At 39.7% G+C, this 19,043-nt stretch overlaps 1 protein-coding gene across 1 annotated transcript in view; it reads right to left on the bottom strand.

Annotated features, from left to right (window-relative positions):
- The window catches only part of ERC2 (ELKS/RAB6-interacting/CAST family member 2), a 799,084-nt gene that overhangs the window by 247,342 nt on the left and 532,699 nt on the right, over nt 1-19,043 (bottom strand). Inside the window, exon 15 of the mRNA XM_063113405.1 lies at nt 3,561-3,721. Within this exon, the coding sequence (XP_062969475.1) occupies nt 3,561-3,721 (161 nt within the window). The remainder of the gene's footprint in view (nt 1-3,560; nt 3,722-19,043) is intronic.

The following is a 19,043-nucleotide window of genomic DNA, read 5'->3' on the forward strand; positions in this document are numbered from 1 at the left end:
ATGCCCAATAATGGAGTAAACCTATATGACAGCATATTGAGTAACTAAAAATTATACAATTCTATGTTTGTGCCATGGAAAGGTGCTCATATTCAGTAAGTAAAAGAAGAGAGACTTACAAAACATTCAAGTACAATCTAATTTTCTTTAAAAAAAAAATAAGCATTTGTAAAGGTATATTCCAAAATGTCATCAGGATCTATCTCTGCCTGTTAGGATTGTGGGTGATCTTGATTTTTTAAATTGCTTCACCATATTTCCTCTTTTCTTCTCAAACGAGCAATATTACCTAACAAATACCTAAAAGAACATCTGTCCTATGGATGGGGCTCAGGAGAATTCTGTATAGTTCTGGAACAAAAATCAAAACAAATGGGGAGATTACATGGGAAGACATTTCAGTTCAATATGAGGACCAGTGAGCTACCTGTAGAGCAGTAGAGCACGAACCACCATCTGCCCCTGGCCTCCAATGGGAATGGTGTTCACCAGGGCCAGGTGGATTCCTTATTAGCAATGATGTGAATGGGAATCTGGCTCATGCAGGCTGGGAGGTGAAACCCAGTTGTCTTCCAATTCTAAAACCCTGTGCCATTTGATTTTGCAATGAATTTAATAGACATCGACTCTCATTTTAAAAGCCCCTTTTATGTTTCAAAGCACTTTCACATATGGTGGTTTATATTAATTTCAGTTTGGCACTTTAAAAAAAAAATCCCATCCCTAGGACAGCTCTGTAGAGTAAGCAGGGCAGGTATTATCACCTGCATTTTACTGAAGAGAAAACTGAGGCAGCCACAGAGTGATGTCCTTTTACATTGTGGGGTGAGACAAAAGTGAGTTAGGAGACCTCAGCTCCTTTCTCTCGCCCCCTAGCCCCACTTCTCTTCCTTCTCACACTATACAGCCTCCCCCATCCCACCAGCGTTTGGAAACTGGGTGGATGTGACCTAAAGATGCTTGCATGATGGGTGCTAGCTGAGTGGAAAACCAACAATATTTACCACAGAATGAGAAAAAGTACCAACAATGATAATACCCATCTGATGTTCCCACTAACTTACATGGACTCAATGTCAAGTAGCTAATGTGTCAATTTGGCTTAAAAATCATGACCTACCAAACCAGCTGGTTGACTTGAACAGCCCAAGAGGCTGGTGGTGAATCTAGTTGGAGACTTCAATCGATATACTTCCCCTGTACCTGTATCCTCTACAGTCCCAGGGAAGCAGCCCATAGTTGGGCTTCTGAGCCCGTTAAATAGTGAATGGGGTCCATATTGGGCTTAAAGAAGCAGGGCTTTGTTACATCTACCAAAGGAATTAAAAGAGGAATTTTGTATTTATTTTACAGTGGCAGCAGATTAAGCACTTTAGCAATTATGTGGCAATTCACCAAAAGAGGTCTTAGTTAGGTGCTATCTGAAATCATGAAATTAAGTGGGAAAACATACACATGGAAAAGGTTTATATGTTTTAGAAAAATAAATCCGAATTTTAGATAAATGATACTCTTCACAAAGTATATTAAACAAATGACATATTTTCATTGGCTGATAGTGCCACTTATACACATATATCATTTTCTGTGTGCCAAGTCCTCTGCTGAGTACCTCTCCTCACAGCCACCCCCATGCAAGTCCTGATGGGAGGAAACTGGAGGGACAGCAAGGTTAAGGGCATTGCCCCCAAGTCACATAGCCACCAAGTAGAAGCAACAGGATTCCAACCCCAACCTGATGACTCCCAAACCAGCATACTTCACCATTATTTGTTCTCTCAAAATGATGAACATACATGCTCATTTTATAAACAGGAAGTAATAAAAGTTTCCTCATAATTGCATAATAAATCACTTCTGGAGGTGTAGAGTTAACTTGGGAACAGCTAGAGAAAAAGGGGAAAAACTAGACTATACTTGACACATAACACAGGAGGAGGCAGAAATGGGATAAGTGAATGGAAAAGAATAAAGGTTGATGGAATCTTTGTACCTATATTGTTAGTACATTAATAGTGGTATTGGTTCTTGTTAATAAATTATTGATCAAGGTGAAAATGTCAGGGATGCTTGAAATACTTTTCTTCTTAGCTACATAAAATTCAACCTCCAGCATTCAGTTTATTCAGTCACTCAACAAACAGTTACTGAGTACCTACTGCCCTCCCGGCACTGCTCTGGGCAGCATGATTAGTGCAGTGACTCAAACAGACAGAAGTTCCAGACGATGAAGTTCTCACAAGCTCCACGAGAAAATGAGATAGTAGAAAGGAAGCTTGAGGGAGAAGACTTTGATTTTAATCCTAGCCAGATGTCCTGAAGCAAATTATTGGAATCACTCCGACTTTCAGTTCCCTCACCTCTAAACTGAGTACAATATCTGTTTTTATTGTATCATCTTTTACTGGGAAAAGTACTAGTTCATATCTGAAAATGACTACTTATTCTTTGGTCTTAGAGAAACTGAGGTAGTTGATGAGGAGGAATAAAAGTCTCGTCCTCATTATTAAATCCTTCAAAATATTTCATTCCATATTTTCCATGATCTAAGCTTTCTGGGTTTAATGTTAACCATGTGTAAGACTTGCTGGGTCATGATAAGGTCACTGTTCCATACCTAGCCACCAATTTCAAAGTCTGTGTTACAGGCTTAAGATGCATAATTACGTACATTTCCCCTTTTTGTGGAAGGAAGTTGGATTTAAATTATATCTTAGTGATTATTTCATTTTAAAACTTAGAGAGACAGCTGCTTCTTGACTACTTCTTTAGAAACAGATTCACTGCAATTGATTGTTATTAAAATCTTTCAGTAATTTCCTTGTTTCTTTTTCTTTGTTCTTCCCTGACGCTATTATTTCATTGCAAGAAGGAAATAAGAGCTAGGTGTAGGTGGGTGTGTCACTGGACCACAGGAGTGACCGTTTCCAAGCATTGAACCACAATTTATTGATTAAATCAAAGAAAACAACTGAATCCAATCCAATATCCCCTTTTTTACCTGCCCAATCCCCCATAGGGGGAGGGGATGTGTGGGATTTCCAGCCTATTTGTATCAGCTCAGCAAATCAGAGTTCTGATTTCTAAACAAAGAGGTGCCAATCTTGAGAGTGTATAAAAGCCAACACAAGCTAGGCATTGTACACAAGTGAAAAGAACATAATTAGCAAAGTTATAGTCACAATTAGGAAATACCTCCTCAGAAAAGTTTCCACTTAACTCTGAGCAGTGCTCAAATTACCATTGTGCTTAACGAGGCCTCTGTCTCTCAGCTGGCTCAGACCTTTGCAACAGATCTATGAATCCCAGAGCCACCCACAAGACACAAACACACAAAATCACATGCTGGGTATATTTTTGCAAGTAACAGATATAAAAAATGTGCAAATTAAGGCAACAACGTTAAGAAATAAGAAATGTAGTCTCGGAAACGACTAGTCAAATGTAAGCTAAATTATTCTTTCTCTGATCTCCTTCACCCTCTTCTCTAGCCTTTCCCCTTTCCCACCCTCAAAGACAGGTTAGAAGAGAGAGACTTCGGAAGCCGAAGTGGTACTCACTTCATCTCCAGGATCTCCTCCAGCTGCTTTCTCCTTTCTATCCGGAGGTTGGCCAAATGCGCTTCTTTCTCAGCCAGGGACTGCTGTGTGGAGGCGAGACGTGCTTTGGTTGCATCCAGTTCCTGTCTGGTCTTCTCCAACGCATTCATCAGCTCCTCTATCTGAAAAGCACATGGAGCTCGGTGTGTTATGTCTCCTTCGCTCAAGCACAGTGCATTCCTTGCTCATCTGTGTTCCGACAGTAAACACAAAGGAATCAGAGGTATCCTTGAACCAGGCACTGTGTCTTGGAACCCATTCTTCCTTTGTCACCAATTAAAAATAAATGTTTCATACACAAGAAATGTCCAAATATCTCCAGGGTCTGCATTCAATTGGATCGCCCAGTAACCTTTACAGAAACTAATGTATTTATTAGAAGTGTGGGGTGAATGGCTTGACCCAATTTCAACCTGTGTTTGGTCAAAATCTCAGATACCTCCCCACAGTTGGAGGAAGGCAACATTCAAAATACATTTGCCTGGTGCAATATACTTTTGTGTGTAGGCCCCAGAGTCCTTTGACAGGAAGTTGATGTACGTATTTCAGATTCATTCATGTTTTCACCTATCAAAGTCTTGTTTGGCAAAAGCTATATGATGTCCAAGGGGCCTCAGGAACCCCTCTCCCCTCCCCTCCCTGCCTTACATTCAGGAAGCAAGGTTTGGCCAAAAGTAAACAGAATTCCAGCCACAAAAGGTTCACGTTTAGTTTGCCCCTGAAGTTTGAGAGGGTTCTAAACTTGAAATAAATGACATGTAACTTTTATAGGGTGCTAATACACCATAGAAATAAGCCAGACTATCAAATATCCAGAATTTTCAGCCAGGTCTCAGAAAATTGGACGAGGGAGCCCCAAAGCAAGGCCTTACCCTCCCCAAACCGTTGGGGACTTTTAAAAGCCAATACACAACAAAGAGGTCTGGTGTTTATGGTTATGTTCCAGAGACTTCCGTGGAGCAAGCTGGTGAAATGCCATTCCTCGCACAGATGCAGGCTGCATCCACCCTGCTGATTCAAAATCATGATTCCAGGAAGTTTCTAGATTCCAGAGCTGGTGTTTGGGTTTCTAAGCCTCCCCTTCCAGCTGAACTTGGCAGTACGGGCTCATCCATCACTAAAGTCAACAGAACACCCTTCAAAATGTGTCAATGACATGTTAAGTTCCAACTCATTAAGACTTTCTACACAATTTCTGCAGTTTTACATGGAATTTATTCAGAATAAGCATTATAGTTCACATCCAAGGTAAATTACATGCTTTTAAGATTCAAAAAACTCTCCATTAGCCCTGATAAAAAGGGGAAATTTAATGATCATCTGATTTAAGTCAAAGCCAAAACCAAAAACAGTTTTAAAAGCAAGGAACATAAAGGATAACCTATGAAAGTCACAGAAACACACCTGTTTAACTGTGGAATAAATACCATTATTCTTTAACCTTACAAATACGTAAAATTTAAAAAGTAATCATAAACTTTTTAGTTCCTCATGTAAGCTCATATAACACCACAAACATGACCAGAAGCCTTTACACAAAGCAGTATGTGATGAGGCTAAAGCAGAGTTTTTAATTTTCCTTTTTTTCCTTCTATTTTTGATACACTCAATAGTAGTGTCTATATATATCAGAATTATGGTCATTCCAAGTGCCAGTTCAGAAAGTCTGCTTGACCCTCCATATGAGATGGCCTGTGTCCTCACAACACCATCTCCTGTCACAAATTGTTCTTTATTCCAAACGTGCTATCGATTCCAGAGAAGAGGGAGCATCTCCAGGATTCTCATCCACCAAAACCCTCTCTCGTTAGCTGCAGCTGACCGGTCTGCAATCTATAGACACAGAGCTACTCAACTGGGTCTCCAAATTCTTGGTTTATCTGTGACTGAATTGCTTGGGGCAGACTCCAGTTAGATTACATTAAACCAACTTAAAACAATTACACTTTGCAGTAATGACTTGCAGGCTGCCCTAGGTGTTTCAGCAATAACTACAGGGAGAAACCTGTGTACCAAGGAGATGTAATCCAGAGTTTTAACTGATGAAGATGCCATTGGCTTCTGATGTCAATAACTCCTAGCTTCAGGTGAGACTATTTTCAACACTTTGGAAATATGTTCCCGTATTTCCCAGGCCAAAGCTTCCCACTCATCTTAATTTGTGTGGTCCTGGACAGTGAATATTGTACACTGAGGACCACATGGGGCACTGGCCTCAGACACACCTTTCTAGTCTTGGCATGACCACTGTGTCTCTCTGAAACTTTTTACTAACAATCGCTGGACCCTTGGAGTCTCAGTTTCCTAGAGATGCCCATGGTTACTTCTGTGTTTAATGTTCTAGATAGACTTCTGCAAACTGTTTGCTTTGCCACCAAAACAGGAGCATTCAAAAGCAAGAAATGTTTTCCCTGGTGCGGTGGTCATTAGGGTGGTTCAAAATATTCCAGTTGTCCTTATGTGCACATGGTAGGACCACACTTCCCCTCTCCCTTTAAGCTAGCTGTGGCTTTGGCCAATAACCATACTATTATTTCCAGGTAGAAGCATTTACATACTAGTACTCAACCTTTCCTTTTCCCTGCCGTAGTGACTGTAGAAATATGTTTCAGATGTCGTCTCCTTCAGCCTGAATTTCAGAGTGAACACAGTGAAACTCAAGGCCAACCCACATCACATAAGCAAGATACAAACTTCTGCTGCACTATTCCACGGAGACTGGGTGCTGTCTGTCATCCCCAGCATAACCTGGCCCATCTTGACTGGTGAACTGTCCAACTTCTTACCAAGTGCTCTGTACCTGCTTCCATCTCTCCATCAGCAGTCCCTTCTCATCAAGAGGAAATTGCTTGTTATTCTTGCTGTCCAATGGAGATTGTGCTCTTGCAGGCCACTGGTAACTTTCTTCTTGCCAAATGTCTTTTCTTAATGTGTAGCTGGCACAGCTAAATATTCCCCCAAATTGATCAGCCCCTTCTCTGGAATAACATTTTAACTGACTATATATGAGGGTACTTCAAAAAGCTCATGGAAAAATTGAATTAAAAGATAATAGGAATCCTTCCATCAAGTTTTTGGAGACCTCTTGTACATGTAGTTTGTGTCTTAAAAACCATCAGATTAGAATCATGGCATCACTTAATAACTGTGTGACTGAGACAAGTTCCTTCATCTTCCTCAGCTTCAGGTTCCTCCTCTGCAAACAGGGGACAGTGTTGCTGGCCTATTAGATGTCTGTGGTCACATTAAGTAAGATGATGTAGCCCATAGGGCATTTATTCTTCTCCTAACTTATATCAAGAAAATATTTTTTTCCTGATAATAATAATAAAGTACACTCATTATACAGAATCTGAAAGGTATATATAAAAAATTTTTTAAAATTCTTCTCCTTCTCCCTCTTTTATTTTCCATTCATCAACAAGTCCTCCGTCTCTATTTTGGAAACACTTCTTGGATCCATCATTCCCTCCTATTATTACTTTTGACACACCCAGCTCAGGTGTCTTCCCCTCTCACATGTATGATAGAGTTGAAAAGAATTACACAGGCACACATATATGTGTGTGTGTGCTCGCATGCACGTGCATATGCAAATGTGTGTATTCCTAGTTTCTGTCTCTACTCCACCCTAAGTGAGGACATGGCTTTTCCTGATGAGCTTCTCCCCCATCACAGCACATTTCTCAGCAAGGTCTGTTCCTGGATTTTATGGAATAGAATCAGCAAATGAGTAGCAAAGTGGAACTATGACAGTGGGTGCAGAGGGATTATAGGCTTTGAAGAGCACGCTAAGAATGATCTATAGAACAGAGAGCAGGAGAAAACAGCAAGGGAAGAAAGAGGAAGAAAGAGCATTGAGACTGGAGATAGAGAGAAGTTTTGTTTTGTTTTAAGGGCAGAACAAGAGACTGGGGAGGAAAGAAAAAAGAAAAAAAAAGTTTATTCCTGGGTCTCCTTCAATATTTTTCAGCTGCTTTGACCATGCCTTTGAATGTGTCTTTGAACTAGGCCTCACAGGTCTGGTATTCAGAGAAGTTCCACGGGAATTATTGTCATAACTTATCTCCCCATTGTCAGGAAAACATGCCTAAATCATCAGTATTTGTCAAAAATATCAGTGACTTGGCTCCAACATCTTGAGGATTCTGATTATCCACAGCAGTGGTTTTCAAACTCCGTTCCCTAGATCACCAAGGGTTTCACAAAGGTGTCTGGGGGCTGACGAACAGGTTAGTGGGATGGGAGGAGAAGTGTTAACCGGCAGAGGTCTGCATCCACCATCCCACACTCAGACGGAGTTATTCCTTTTATCCATTTTATATATGGCATTCCACTTACAATTTAATCTGAAATGTAAAAAATCTTATATTTTAAAACACTGAGAATGGTTTAAAGCATGCATTATGAAGCCAGACAGTCCTAATAATAACTTCTTTACCACACACTGTTCATGGGACCTTAAGAAAGTGAGTTTCCTCATCTAGAACAATAGTAGTTCTCATAAGAGTTATTCTAAGAATTACATGAAGCAATGACCGTAAAGTTCTTAGTGCAGTGACTGGCAAATAGGAAAACACGTGGTACATTCTTAGCACAAGAGGTAACAGCATAGTGGTTAGGAACATAATTCAGGAGCTACCCTACCACTTACTAGCTGTGTAATTATAAAAATTTTGAGCCTCAAGATCCTCATTTGTGAAGTGGGGCTAATTATAAAACTTAGCTCAAAGAGTTTTTGTGAGGATTAAATGGGTTAACATGTGTGATGCTCTGAGAACAATGCCTGGTATGTACATGGTTCCAGAAGAGTGACAGCTTTTCTTAAAACAGTGTCTGATAAGTATTCAACCCTTTTTATAATTGCTTATTACTGAATTCAAAACTTTGTGCTTGCTGCTACCTATCCCCAACCACACACACCCCCACATACACCTCTGGATTGCCCTATGCTGACTCCTTTGCTTACCAAAACTGCCCATCCTTCAAGGCCCTGTCTACACCTGGCCTTCACAGTGTGAACTGATCAAAAGCTGGAGTTCTCGAAGCAGTCAGACCTGGGTCAAATTTTGGGTCCACTTATAGGTTTCCTGTGACCTTAGGCCAATTTTAACCCAATGCTTCCTAAAAACTACTGCACATTAGAGTCCTATGGAAAGCTTTTAAAAATCTCATTGACATGGTCACACCCTCCCAATTAAATCAAAATATTTGAGGGTGGGAGCCTGGCATCCATATTTTATCAAAGAACCAAGTGATTCCAAAGCGTAGTCAAGTCTGGGAACCCTAGACATTACTGACCTCTCCTAAGCCTGCAGATCTTCCCCTAAAAAGTGGGGAGGAGGCAGAAGCTACCACACAGGACTGACATGACCACAAAGAGAGATAATGCATGTAAAATACCCAGCCCTCTCTGCCCAACACCCTGGAAGTGTCCAGCGCATGGCCATTCCCAGCCACACTACCTCCACCCAACCTGACAGCCTTCAGTTTTCACTGTCTGCACCTGTTCTGCACAATGTGTGTGCTTAGTTGACCCTGGAGGGCAGGGACCATGTCTCTATCTTCTTTGGAAGCCCCTTCAGCACTCAACACAGCACCAGTGTCCACACTCAATAAATACCTGTGCAATGAGAGGAAGGGGAACACAAGGACGTGATTTCGAACACCCTCCTTTGACCCACTTAGTGCAATAATGGATAAAGTATAAACCCAAACGTGATACTTCCTACCCCAGAAGTCAGTGGTCCCCTTGCCATCCTCACCAAATGCCCTTCAAGTTCTTGCTCTGTTTGCCTCAAGCACCTTCTCTTTGCTAGGAAGTTGAGGGGGCTCACTTACTCAGCTCCTGAAAGGATGGAAGCCCTAGGCTCACTGCCACCCCAGCTGCCACCAGGAGCACCCAGGAGGTGGCACAGTAAAACTGTCCCAGGTTCTGCACTGCGGTAGAAGCAAGCAGCTTTTCATCCTGTCGGCACTCTACACACTCTGTGCTGTGGCCCGGGAGCCGTGCACTCCTTCCTTCCTTCCACCACCTCATTGGGTGTCTCCCATGCGCCAAGCACTCTGCTGGACACTCACCACAGGCTCATCCTCACAAGTGGTCTGGTTTAGCAGGGAAATCCAGAATCAAACAATTATTTAATCATCATTGTACTTTTTAAAAAAGCTATTAAATAAAAGTACTGAGTAATGCAGAAGAGTAAAATAGCAGCCAACCTCACTCTAGGCATGGTGGCCAGCCTCCCTAGAGCAGGCAAGTAGGAGTAGCCTGGTGAAGAGGAGGAGGTGGCCCAGGCTGGGGAAGGCCCTGTGGTCCCATTCTTTAGGGAAATGCTACTTGGAGAATCATGATCATCATGAGCCAATAAAAGCTTTTGAAAAGTATAGCAGGAAAGCAACCCATTTTTCTCCATTTAACACAGCATACGCTTCTTTTAGAAGCAAGTTTATTAGCAATTCACCAGACAATATTCCTTGGGGGAAAAAAAGAACAGGTGTTTAATTCCTAACCTCAGCAACCTCAGAAGTTTTCTAGAATACTCAAAATGTTCCATTTTAAATAATATCCTAAAAGGTCTCCAAGTATGGCAAGACTGGAATTCTGATCCTATATTTGGAAAGCTAAGATTACATTTTAAAACATATTGGCTTGGTGTTACATTAAAGATTTCATCAAGCTAGATGTCAGTTTGGCCTCACCAATTAAAAAGACAGGGCTTAGTGGTCAGCTCAGTTGGTTAGAGTGCAGCCTTGTAATGCCAAGATCATGGGTTCAGATCCCCATTCCTGCCAGCACTAAAACAAACAAACAAAAATCGAATAAATGTGTGTTATTTCTGATCTTAGTCATTCTATGTTGCAGATCCTAAAAACTCTTGCATAAAATTATAAAATAGTTAAGTTACCAGGAGATCTTCAGCTGTATTTGAATAATTCACAGCGCTGTTTACTTTAAGAATAATGAAGCCATCAGGTGGCTTTCTAAAGAGTCTAGTGTTTACACACAGCTCTGGAGAAACTATCGGGTCTTTTAAAGTGAACAGTAGAGCCTTAAAACAATAAAATAAAAAACCTGTTTAAGACCTTAAATCATTAACATGTGTCGACTTAAACTTACACACACGTTTGTGTTGTTTAACTAAATATTTGAAAACCAGCTTCTCTCTCAGTTATCTGCCAAGAGCCCACTTCGGGTTCTATGAGTCTCTTCCCAACACGTGGCGACTTCCTGTGCTTTTCAAGAGACTTGTTTGGCGGGCGCTGACCTTCAAATATTTTGATAAAACAATTTTTCCCCTTAAATTATATGTCAGTATTGAGTTGATGTGTGTTGTGTTAATAATTCAAAACTTTTAAAGCCATATTCTACGTGCAAACTGGCTGTTCTGCATTAGGCACCACTGTCCATCCTAGTTTCCTGCCTTCATTCCATCCTGAGTGCAAGAGGATGGGAGTTTTCAGTTTGCACCAGAACACACAGCCAATGAAATCCCCATATCCCAGGTTACAGCAAATCCGGAATGTGAATTGGTCCTGTGGGAATAGCTGGACTTGGCCCCGCTCTACCCTGGGCACAGAAGGTCATTCTGAGATCAGAAGGTGAAGATAAATGCTTAAAGCCTCCCTTCCTCAGCAGCAGCAACTTCTCTGACAATGGTGGTGAGGGCCGAAGGATCTGATCAAACAAGGACTACTAATCTTATTTTTCCAATTACTCTTATCTGACATTTCTATCGCCTCCTCCCTCCCTCCTCCCCACTGCTGCCTTAGAGTGACACCTTTTGGAAAAGGCTGAAACTGAAAATCCCCAGACTGCTTTCTGCCTGAACCTGATCATCCTCAAAATTGTGTTTGTGATTTGTTTTCTCCTCGTTGAGGTTTAAGCATCTAGGAGCTTTGCTTACAGACGTCACATCCGATCCTTCTACTGCAAACAAATACCCATATCAAGCAAGCTTGTCTGGGCTCAAGCTCTTTGATTTTGACTACGTTTTAAATTCTCCCTTTTCCCCTTAACAAAACTCCACACCATAATAAAAGATGGATGGAGAACAAATGTACAAAAATACATACTTCAGACTTAACAGATTTGGTTAAATTGAATGGCATTAGAGTGCAAATGAGTAACAGTTTCTCCAAAATGCCTTTGAGCACTCTTCCTTCCAGAGGGGATCTGGCTCAGTGAAACCTCTGTGAGAAGGAGGCTGTGTGGATGTGTTTCTGGGTATGTCTGGTGTAGGTACAGTGTAGGCACATCTTAAGCAATTGAAAAGCTCTCATTATTTTATGTGTCACAGTTCTGCAGTTCTGCTGCATGGCAAAGAGCTGGCCTTTTCCCTAAGAGAGTCTCAGACACTGTTGAGAAGCAGTATAGGGAGTGAGCGTGGACTCTGAAGCCAGATGGCTTGGGTCCCAATCAGGCCCTGCTCCATGCTGGCTGCATGATTCTGAGAAAGGTACTTGACTTCTTTGTTCTTCAGTTTACCCCCGTGCAAAATATGGATAATAAGTGCACCCCTCCCGGGGTCCTTGTGAGGAATTCCTGAGTTACAATAACTACATGCTTGGCACACAGCAAGCATGCAGTCACTCGGAATTGCTATCAACAATGGCACTAGTTTATTTTTTTATTATTTTTATTTGGCCCTATTATTGGTTTCCAAAGCTAGCCTATTTTTCTTAGTGTTTTTTTATTGTTGAAACACAATTGATTATACATATTTTGGGGGTATAGTGTTCACTATCATTTGCGTACAATACCTGATGATCAAATTAGTTTAAACAGTGGCATTTAGTTTTTAGCTTATGAGAGGATGAATAAAAAAGACAAAGGGTTAGATCCATTTTTTACATCTGCAGAAAGAAACATTGTATTTTTCATCTTCAAAAGAATGGTGAAATATTTTTACCACGAAACCTACTTTATAACAAACCAAATTCGTCATACACGAAATATGCATGGTTCATATTCTATTCTTACTTAGGTTAAATTCCAAACATAGAGGAAGGAACTGGGGAAGATAATAGAGCAGCATGTCCAACGGGACTTCCTGCATTGGTGGCAAAGTTCTAACATGTGCTGTCCAACGGGCATGCACTAACCACATGTAGCTATAGGGTATGTAACATGTGACTGATGCAACCTATGAAGTGAATTTTAATTTAATTTAGTCTTAATTAATTAAAATTTAAATTTAAATAGCCACATGTCTAGTGGCTTCTGTATTGGAAAGAGCAGTATCAGAGCATCCAGGTTTCACATCTTTGTTGTCCCATGGTGATGTTCAGAAATTATTTCAATCTTTGTGGAAAGTTGACCTTTTCTGATCATGGAGAAAAACATTTTAATTCCTTTAAATTCAGTTTAACTCATAAATTACCATTTGATCTAGTAATTCAACTTTAGGGACTTATTCTACAGATATAATAAGAGATGTCCCCAGAGGAATTTATTCTAAGGGTATAACACACACACACACATATATATACACATATACATAATTTTATTCTGATCTTTATAAACAGTATTGTGATGAACGTTTACATATATATATACACAATACACATACATATCCAAATACATACATATGTGTATACACCTTCCAAAGAAATGAGTTAAACTGTGTGTGTGTGTGTGTGTGTGTGTGTGTGTGTGGTGTGTATGTGCATGTGTAAAAGTGTTGCAAAGAAATTGGATAATAAATTATGGGCATCCAATTGTTGAGATGTTGGTTAGACATTAAGCACTAAGTAGAAAGCTTTCTATAAAGATGCTCATGGAATCTTAAACGAGAAAAGCAGGTTAGTAAATAATCAATACAATACAATCTCAACCATGTGTGGTGTTTGTAATGCATATACATTAATAAAACAGACTAGAAGGAAATGCATCAAATATTCATATAGGGTTTGTTTCTAGACTTAGAAATTTCAGATAATCTATCATATTCTTCTTTGTACTTATTGCTACAAATATTCACTATTAACGAAAAACAGCAGTAATTTTTAAAAAGTTCAGCCAAGGAAGGTCTGCATGGAAAGTACTTCCACTTCCATGAAAAAAATTAGTTGTTGGTAGACCACAGCCACCAAAAGGAGAGGCATAAGGCAGCACTCCAGAACAGGACAGGGCCTTCTGGAAGCAGTTTAAGTGGCAGCTGCCTTCAGCCAAAAGCACCATAAGATGGGCTACACTTCTAGGCATGGGTGCTTTAGTCCTGATGTTCCCTTAGATTTGTACTGATTATAATCCGGGCTCATCAGGGAGTGCACATGTGTTAGTGACTCTGAAGCTGTCAACAGTCATTCCTGTCACCTTCACCCTGCCCCACAATGCACTTACACGTTGTTCATCTGCTTTCCTAATAAAGTTCCCACGGGTTTTGGAAGTCCATTATGGCTGTTTGCATTTGTTTTGTTTTGTGCTTGTTTAGCATTGTGTGAGTTTGCTGGTATCATTTTATTTCTGCAGCACTCAAAATAAGTTGTTAAGCCCTATGAAATCAGAACCATTTTTCCATGTCACTCGGCCAGCTCTATTAGCAAGGCCTGTTCATTCCCTTTCGACAAATCGGGGTAGTATTCTCAAACAGACCTACTTTCTTGTGATGCAAGGATCAGTGTGAGGCAATTCCAAGGAGAAAGAATGAAATGGGTCTCCTGTTCTCTGAATTCTCCTGCTGGCTTAGCTCTGAAGGAGATGCCTGTTGATGATAACAAATTTCAGTCTACCCAAATCAAGCCTGATCCTTCAGGATCTTTGCATCACAGTTCTACCTTGAGCAAATGGTAGTGGCTTCTCTCCATGTCACCTTGCTCCTGGAACACAGGGAGTCTAATACATCCTCCCATTTGGCCCAGCATTTTCTCTAATACACAGTAGTAGTAGGTCAATAGATATTTGTGGGAGGGATTTTGGGAGGGAGAAAAGAAGAGAAGGAGCTATACAATAGAAAGGTAGTCATTACCTCTGATTTAAATAAAATAGTTTCCCCTATCCCATTTGACCCTGACACATTCCCAAAGAAACAGGACATTTAACTGACAGATTACTCAAGCTCAGAAAGAGTAAGGAATTTATCCAAAAATTGCAGGCAATTTACTCTTTAACAGGATAAGAGTCTGATCGTTGAGTACAAATATAATAGGTAATTTTTAAAAGGGACTATACTGAGGGGGTCTGGGAGGAAACCCTGGGCCATGAACCCCTCAAAAGCAAGGGAAGACCTTGGTTCATTTTCCTCGATGTCCCTAGGACAGAACACAACATCTAGCACATAGTCAGCACCCACAAATATATGAATGAACAAAAATTAGTGAGAATGAATCTTGGGTCCCTTTTGCTTCACTGAAGTAGAATATTCACTATATGCTTTGATCCCAGCACTGTCCCCAAATTCCTTAGTTGACTTTTGTATTAGTTTTCTATTGCTACACAATAAATTACTGCAAACTTGGCAGCTCACTGTTCTGTAGGTCAGAAGTCTAGACATAGTGTGACTGAGTTCTCCACTCAGAGTCTCATAAGGTTGAAATCAAGATATTGTCCAGCTGCATTCTCATCTGGAGCTCAGGGGACTCTTCCAAGCTCATGCAGTTGAATTCAATTCCTTGCAGATGTTGGTCTAAGGTGACCATTTACTTGCCACTACCAACTCACAGATGCCACCTGAATTCCTTGCCCAATGACCTCCTCAAATCTTTAAAGCCAGCAATGGAGAATCTTCCTCATATCAAGTCCATCCCATGTTTTGCCTCTCTTTCTTCAGGAAGAGCCTACCTAGTTAGTCCCTTTTAAGGGCTCACATGATTATTTCAGGCCCACCAAGGATAATGTCTCTTTCTTATAAGTCAACTGTGCCATATAACATACCTAATCATGTGAGTGATATCCCATCATGTTCATAATTTTGGGGATTATACATGGCACATACACCAGGGAGAGAAAATCCTGACACTCATTTTAGAATCCTGCCAACTACAGCTTTCTTTACAATATTAATCATATAAAACAAAATAGACATGATACCAGAATATTTCTCACTGCTTAGTTCCTTTTTCCTTTAAAGATATAAAGTTGTGTTTCAAAATGTACATGGCAAACAGAAGGGAAATTCCTTAACTTGATAAAGATTATTTACAAAAAAATCTACAGCTTTCATCACACTTAATAGTGAAAGACTAAATGGTTTCCCTCTCAGATCAGGAGCACTGCAAGGATATCCGCTCTCATCTCTTTTAGTCAACATAATATTTGTAGTTCTAGCCACTTCAATAAGGCAAGAAAAATAAATAAAAGGCATAAAAATTGGTAATGAAGAAATAAAACTGTCCTTATTTGCAGATGACAGACCTGTCTGTAGAAAATCCCGAGTAATCTCTAAAAATCTCCTAGAACTGATAAATAAGTTCATCAAGATTGCAGGATACAAGATCAACATACAAAAATCAATTTCATTTCCATATATTAACAACAAACATGTGGACATCAAAATTTAAAACTAACTACCATTTACAATCACTTCCCAAAAAAATGCAATATGTAAGTAAAAAACTTAACAGAACATGTACAAGATCTGTGTGCCAAAAATTATAAAATTCTGATGAAAGAAATAAAAGAAGATTTAAGTGAATGGAGAGATATAAAGTGTTTATGGATTAGAAGACTAAACATAGTAAAGATGTCAGTTTTGCCCAGACTGATCTATAGGTTTAATGCAATTCCTATCAAAATCTTGGCAAGTTTTATTGCAGACATAGACAAGCTTATTCTAGAATTTATATGAAAAGACACAAACCCCAGAGTAGCTAAAACAATTCTGACAAAGAAGAATAAAGTAGGAGGAATCACTCTGCCTGATATTAAAACCTACTGTGGGGCTACAGTAATCAAGACAGTGTGATATTGGCAAAGGAATAAAGACATAGACCAATATAGCAGAACAGAGAATGCAGAAACAGACCCACACAAATATGTCCAAATGATGTTTGACAAAGGAGCAAAAGCAATTCACTGGAGAAAAGATACTCTTTTCAACAAATGGTGTTTGGAGTGACTAGAAATTCATAGGCAAAAAATAAACAAAATAGCATCAACCTAAACCTTATACCTTGTACAAAAATTATCTCAAAGTGCATCATTACCTAAATTTTAAAACATAAAATTATAAACTGTTTAGAAAAAGATAAAAATAGGAGAAAATCATCTAGATCTAGGGAGAGTTAGGCAATGACGTCTTAGAACTGACACCAAAATCAGAATGCATAAAAGCAAAGATTGGTAAACTGGACCTTATCAGAATTAAAAGTGTTTGCTCTGTGAAAGACCTTGTTAAGAGGATAAAAAGACAAGCTCTAGGCTGGGAGAAAATACTTGCAAATCATATATCTGAAAAAGAACTAGTATGAGAACATATAAAGAACTCACAAAACTCAACAGTAAAATTTGTAATACAATTAGAAAATAGTCAAAAGACATAAACAGACATTTTGTTGAAGCTACATACAGAGGCAAATAAGCATACAAAATGATGTTTCACATTATTAGACATTACAGAAATGCAAATTAAAGCCACAGAGAAGGATTACACACACCTATCAGAATGGCTAAAATAAAGTGTAGTGACAATACCAGTTGTTAGTGAAGAAAAGGATAAACCAAATCACTCACACGGTGTTATTGAGAATGTAAAATGGTGGGACCACTCTGGAAAATAATTTGGCAGTTTCTTATAAAAATTAGTATGCAACTACCATAAGACCCAACAATGGCACTCTACCATTTATCTCAGAGAAATGAAAACGTATGCTCGCACAATAACCTGTACACAAGTGTTCACAGCAGTTTTATTTGTCATAACAAAAAACTGGAAAGAACCTAGATGTCCCTCAACTGGTGAATGGTTAAACAAACTGTAATACTTCCATACCATGGAATGCTACTCAATAATAAAAAGGAACGAAGTACTGATACAGACAACAACTTGGATGAATCTCCAGCAAATTCTGCTAATTAAAAGAGCTAATCCCCAAAGGTCACATACTACATGATTCCATTTATATAACATTGCTGAAATAAGAAAATTATAGAAATGGAAACAGATCAGTGGTTTCCATGGGTAAGGGATAGGGGTGAACACAGTTATAAAAGGGTAACATGAAGGATCCTTGTGCTGATGGAATTGTTCTCTATCTTGACTATATCAATGTCAATATCTGGCTTACGATATTGTACTATAGTTTTGTGAGATTTTGCCATTGGGAGAAACTGTGTAAAGGTACACAGGATTGCCCTCTATCATTTCTTAAAACTGTATATGAATCTACAATTACCTAAAAATAAAAACTTTCATTAAAAAAAAAAAAAAAAGCACATGCCACATATTAGGGATCTACTTCTGTGGGGGAAAGAATAGCCAGAGCAAGTGCTGGGACAGAGGAAGGGAGATGCTCACATAAAGTCAAGGAGGCTATTCCCATACTCCAAAGGAAGAATCCCTCCCCAAAATACCATAGCTACATGGATTTCAGCAGAGAATTTTCATGTTGTAAATGACTTCCATTCCCAAAGACGACTACATGCTCAGGTAACACAGCCAGCATTCAAATCAATAGCTCCACACCTACTGAATGTGAAATCAACCTCCTTAAGAGTCAGGTGATTAAAATGTCATCATTGTGTCCCTTTTTATAAAACAAACCACCCCACACAAACACACAGAAACACATACACATTTTTAAGTGCCCTGTTCAGCAATAAGCTACCAACACATCATTTGCTAGCCCGTCAATGCCACCAGCAGGAATTGCTTTCCTTATCATTCATTATAATCCAGGTAACTTAAAAATCACAGGAAGGTTTCATAATCCTCAAAATAAATACATCCTCCAGATTGCTGGCTTGGTTAGCTCCTCAGTGGGAGGAAAGCAAAAACCAGACATAAAGTGCCAGAATGAAATCTTCCGCTTCGATTTCTTCTTCTTTTAAAACATTTTATAGGGGCTTTATGTTGACCCTGTTGCTTCAGGAGGAGGAAATCCTCCCAAATGCGTCCCTGGGGTACAGCATCCCCCACAATGACTTGGCTCCCTCCTCTCAGAATGATTACAGCTACACAGAAAAAAAAAAAAAAAAAAAAAAAGACCAGTGCTTAATTGGTTAACTTTGGGAAAAACACTTCGTTAAGAGAAGATTCAGAACAAAGATGCCCACCCAGTCGGTTCTCCCCACGTACAAAGTGACAGCTGTGAGTATGGGAGAAGCCACCATATAAGCAAGGCTAACAGAGCAAACCTAGCTGCACTGTAAAGATGAACAGAGGGTTTATCCGCTTTCCTTCCATCTCCAAACGGAGTAAGAATCCACGTAATCACCACAGCAAATCCGTTAAACCCTGCTTCTCTTCCCATCTTTGCAGTCATCACTGTGCTGGGCAGAATCCT

Source organism: Cynocephalus volans, chromosome 11 (assembly GCF_027409185.1).
Source record: "Cynocephalus volans isolate mCynVol1 chromosome 11, mCynVol1.pri, whole genome shotgun sequence".
Lineage (NCBI taxonomy): Eukaryota > Metazoa > Chordata > Mammalia > Dermoptera > Cynocephalidae > Cynocephalus > Cynocephalus volans.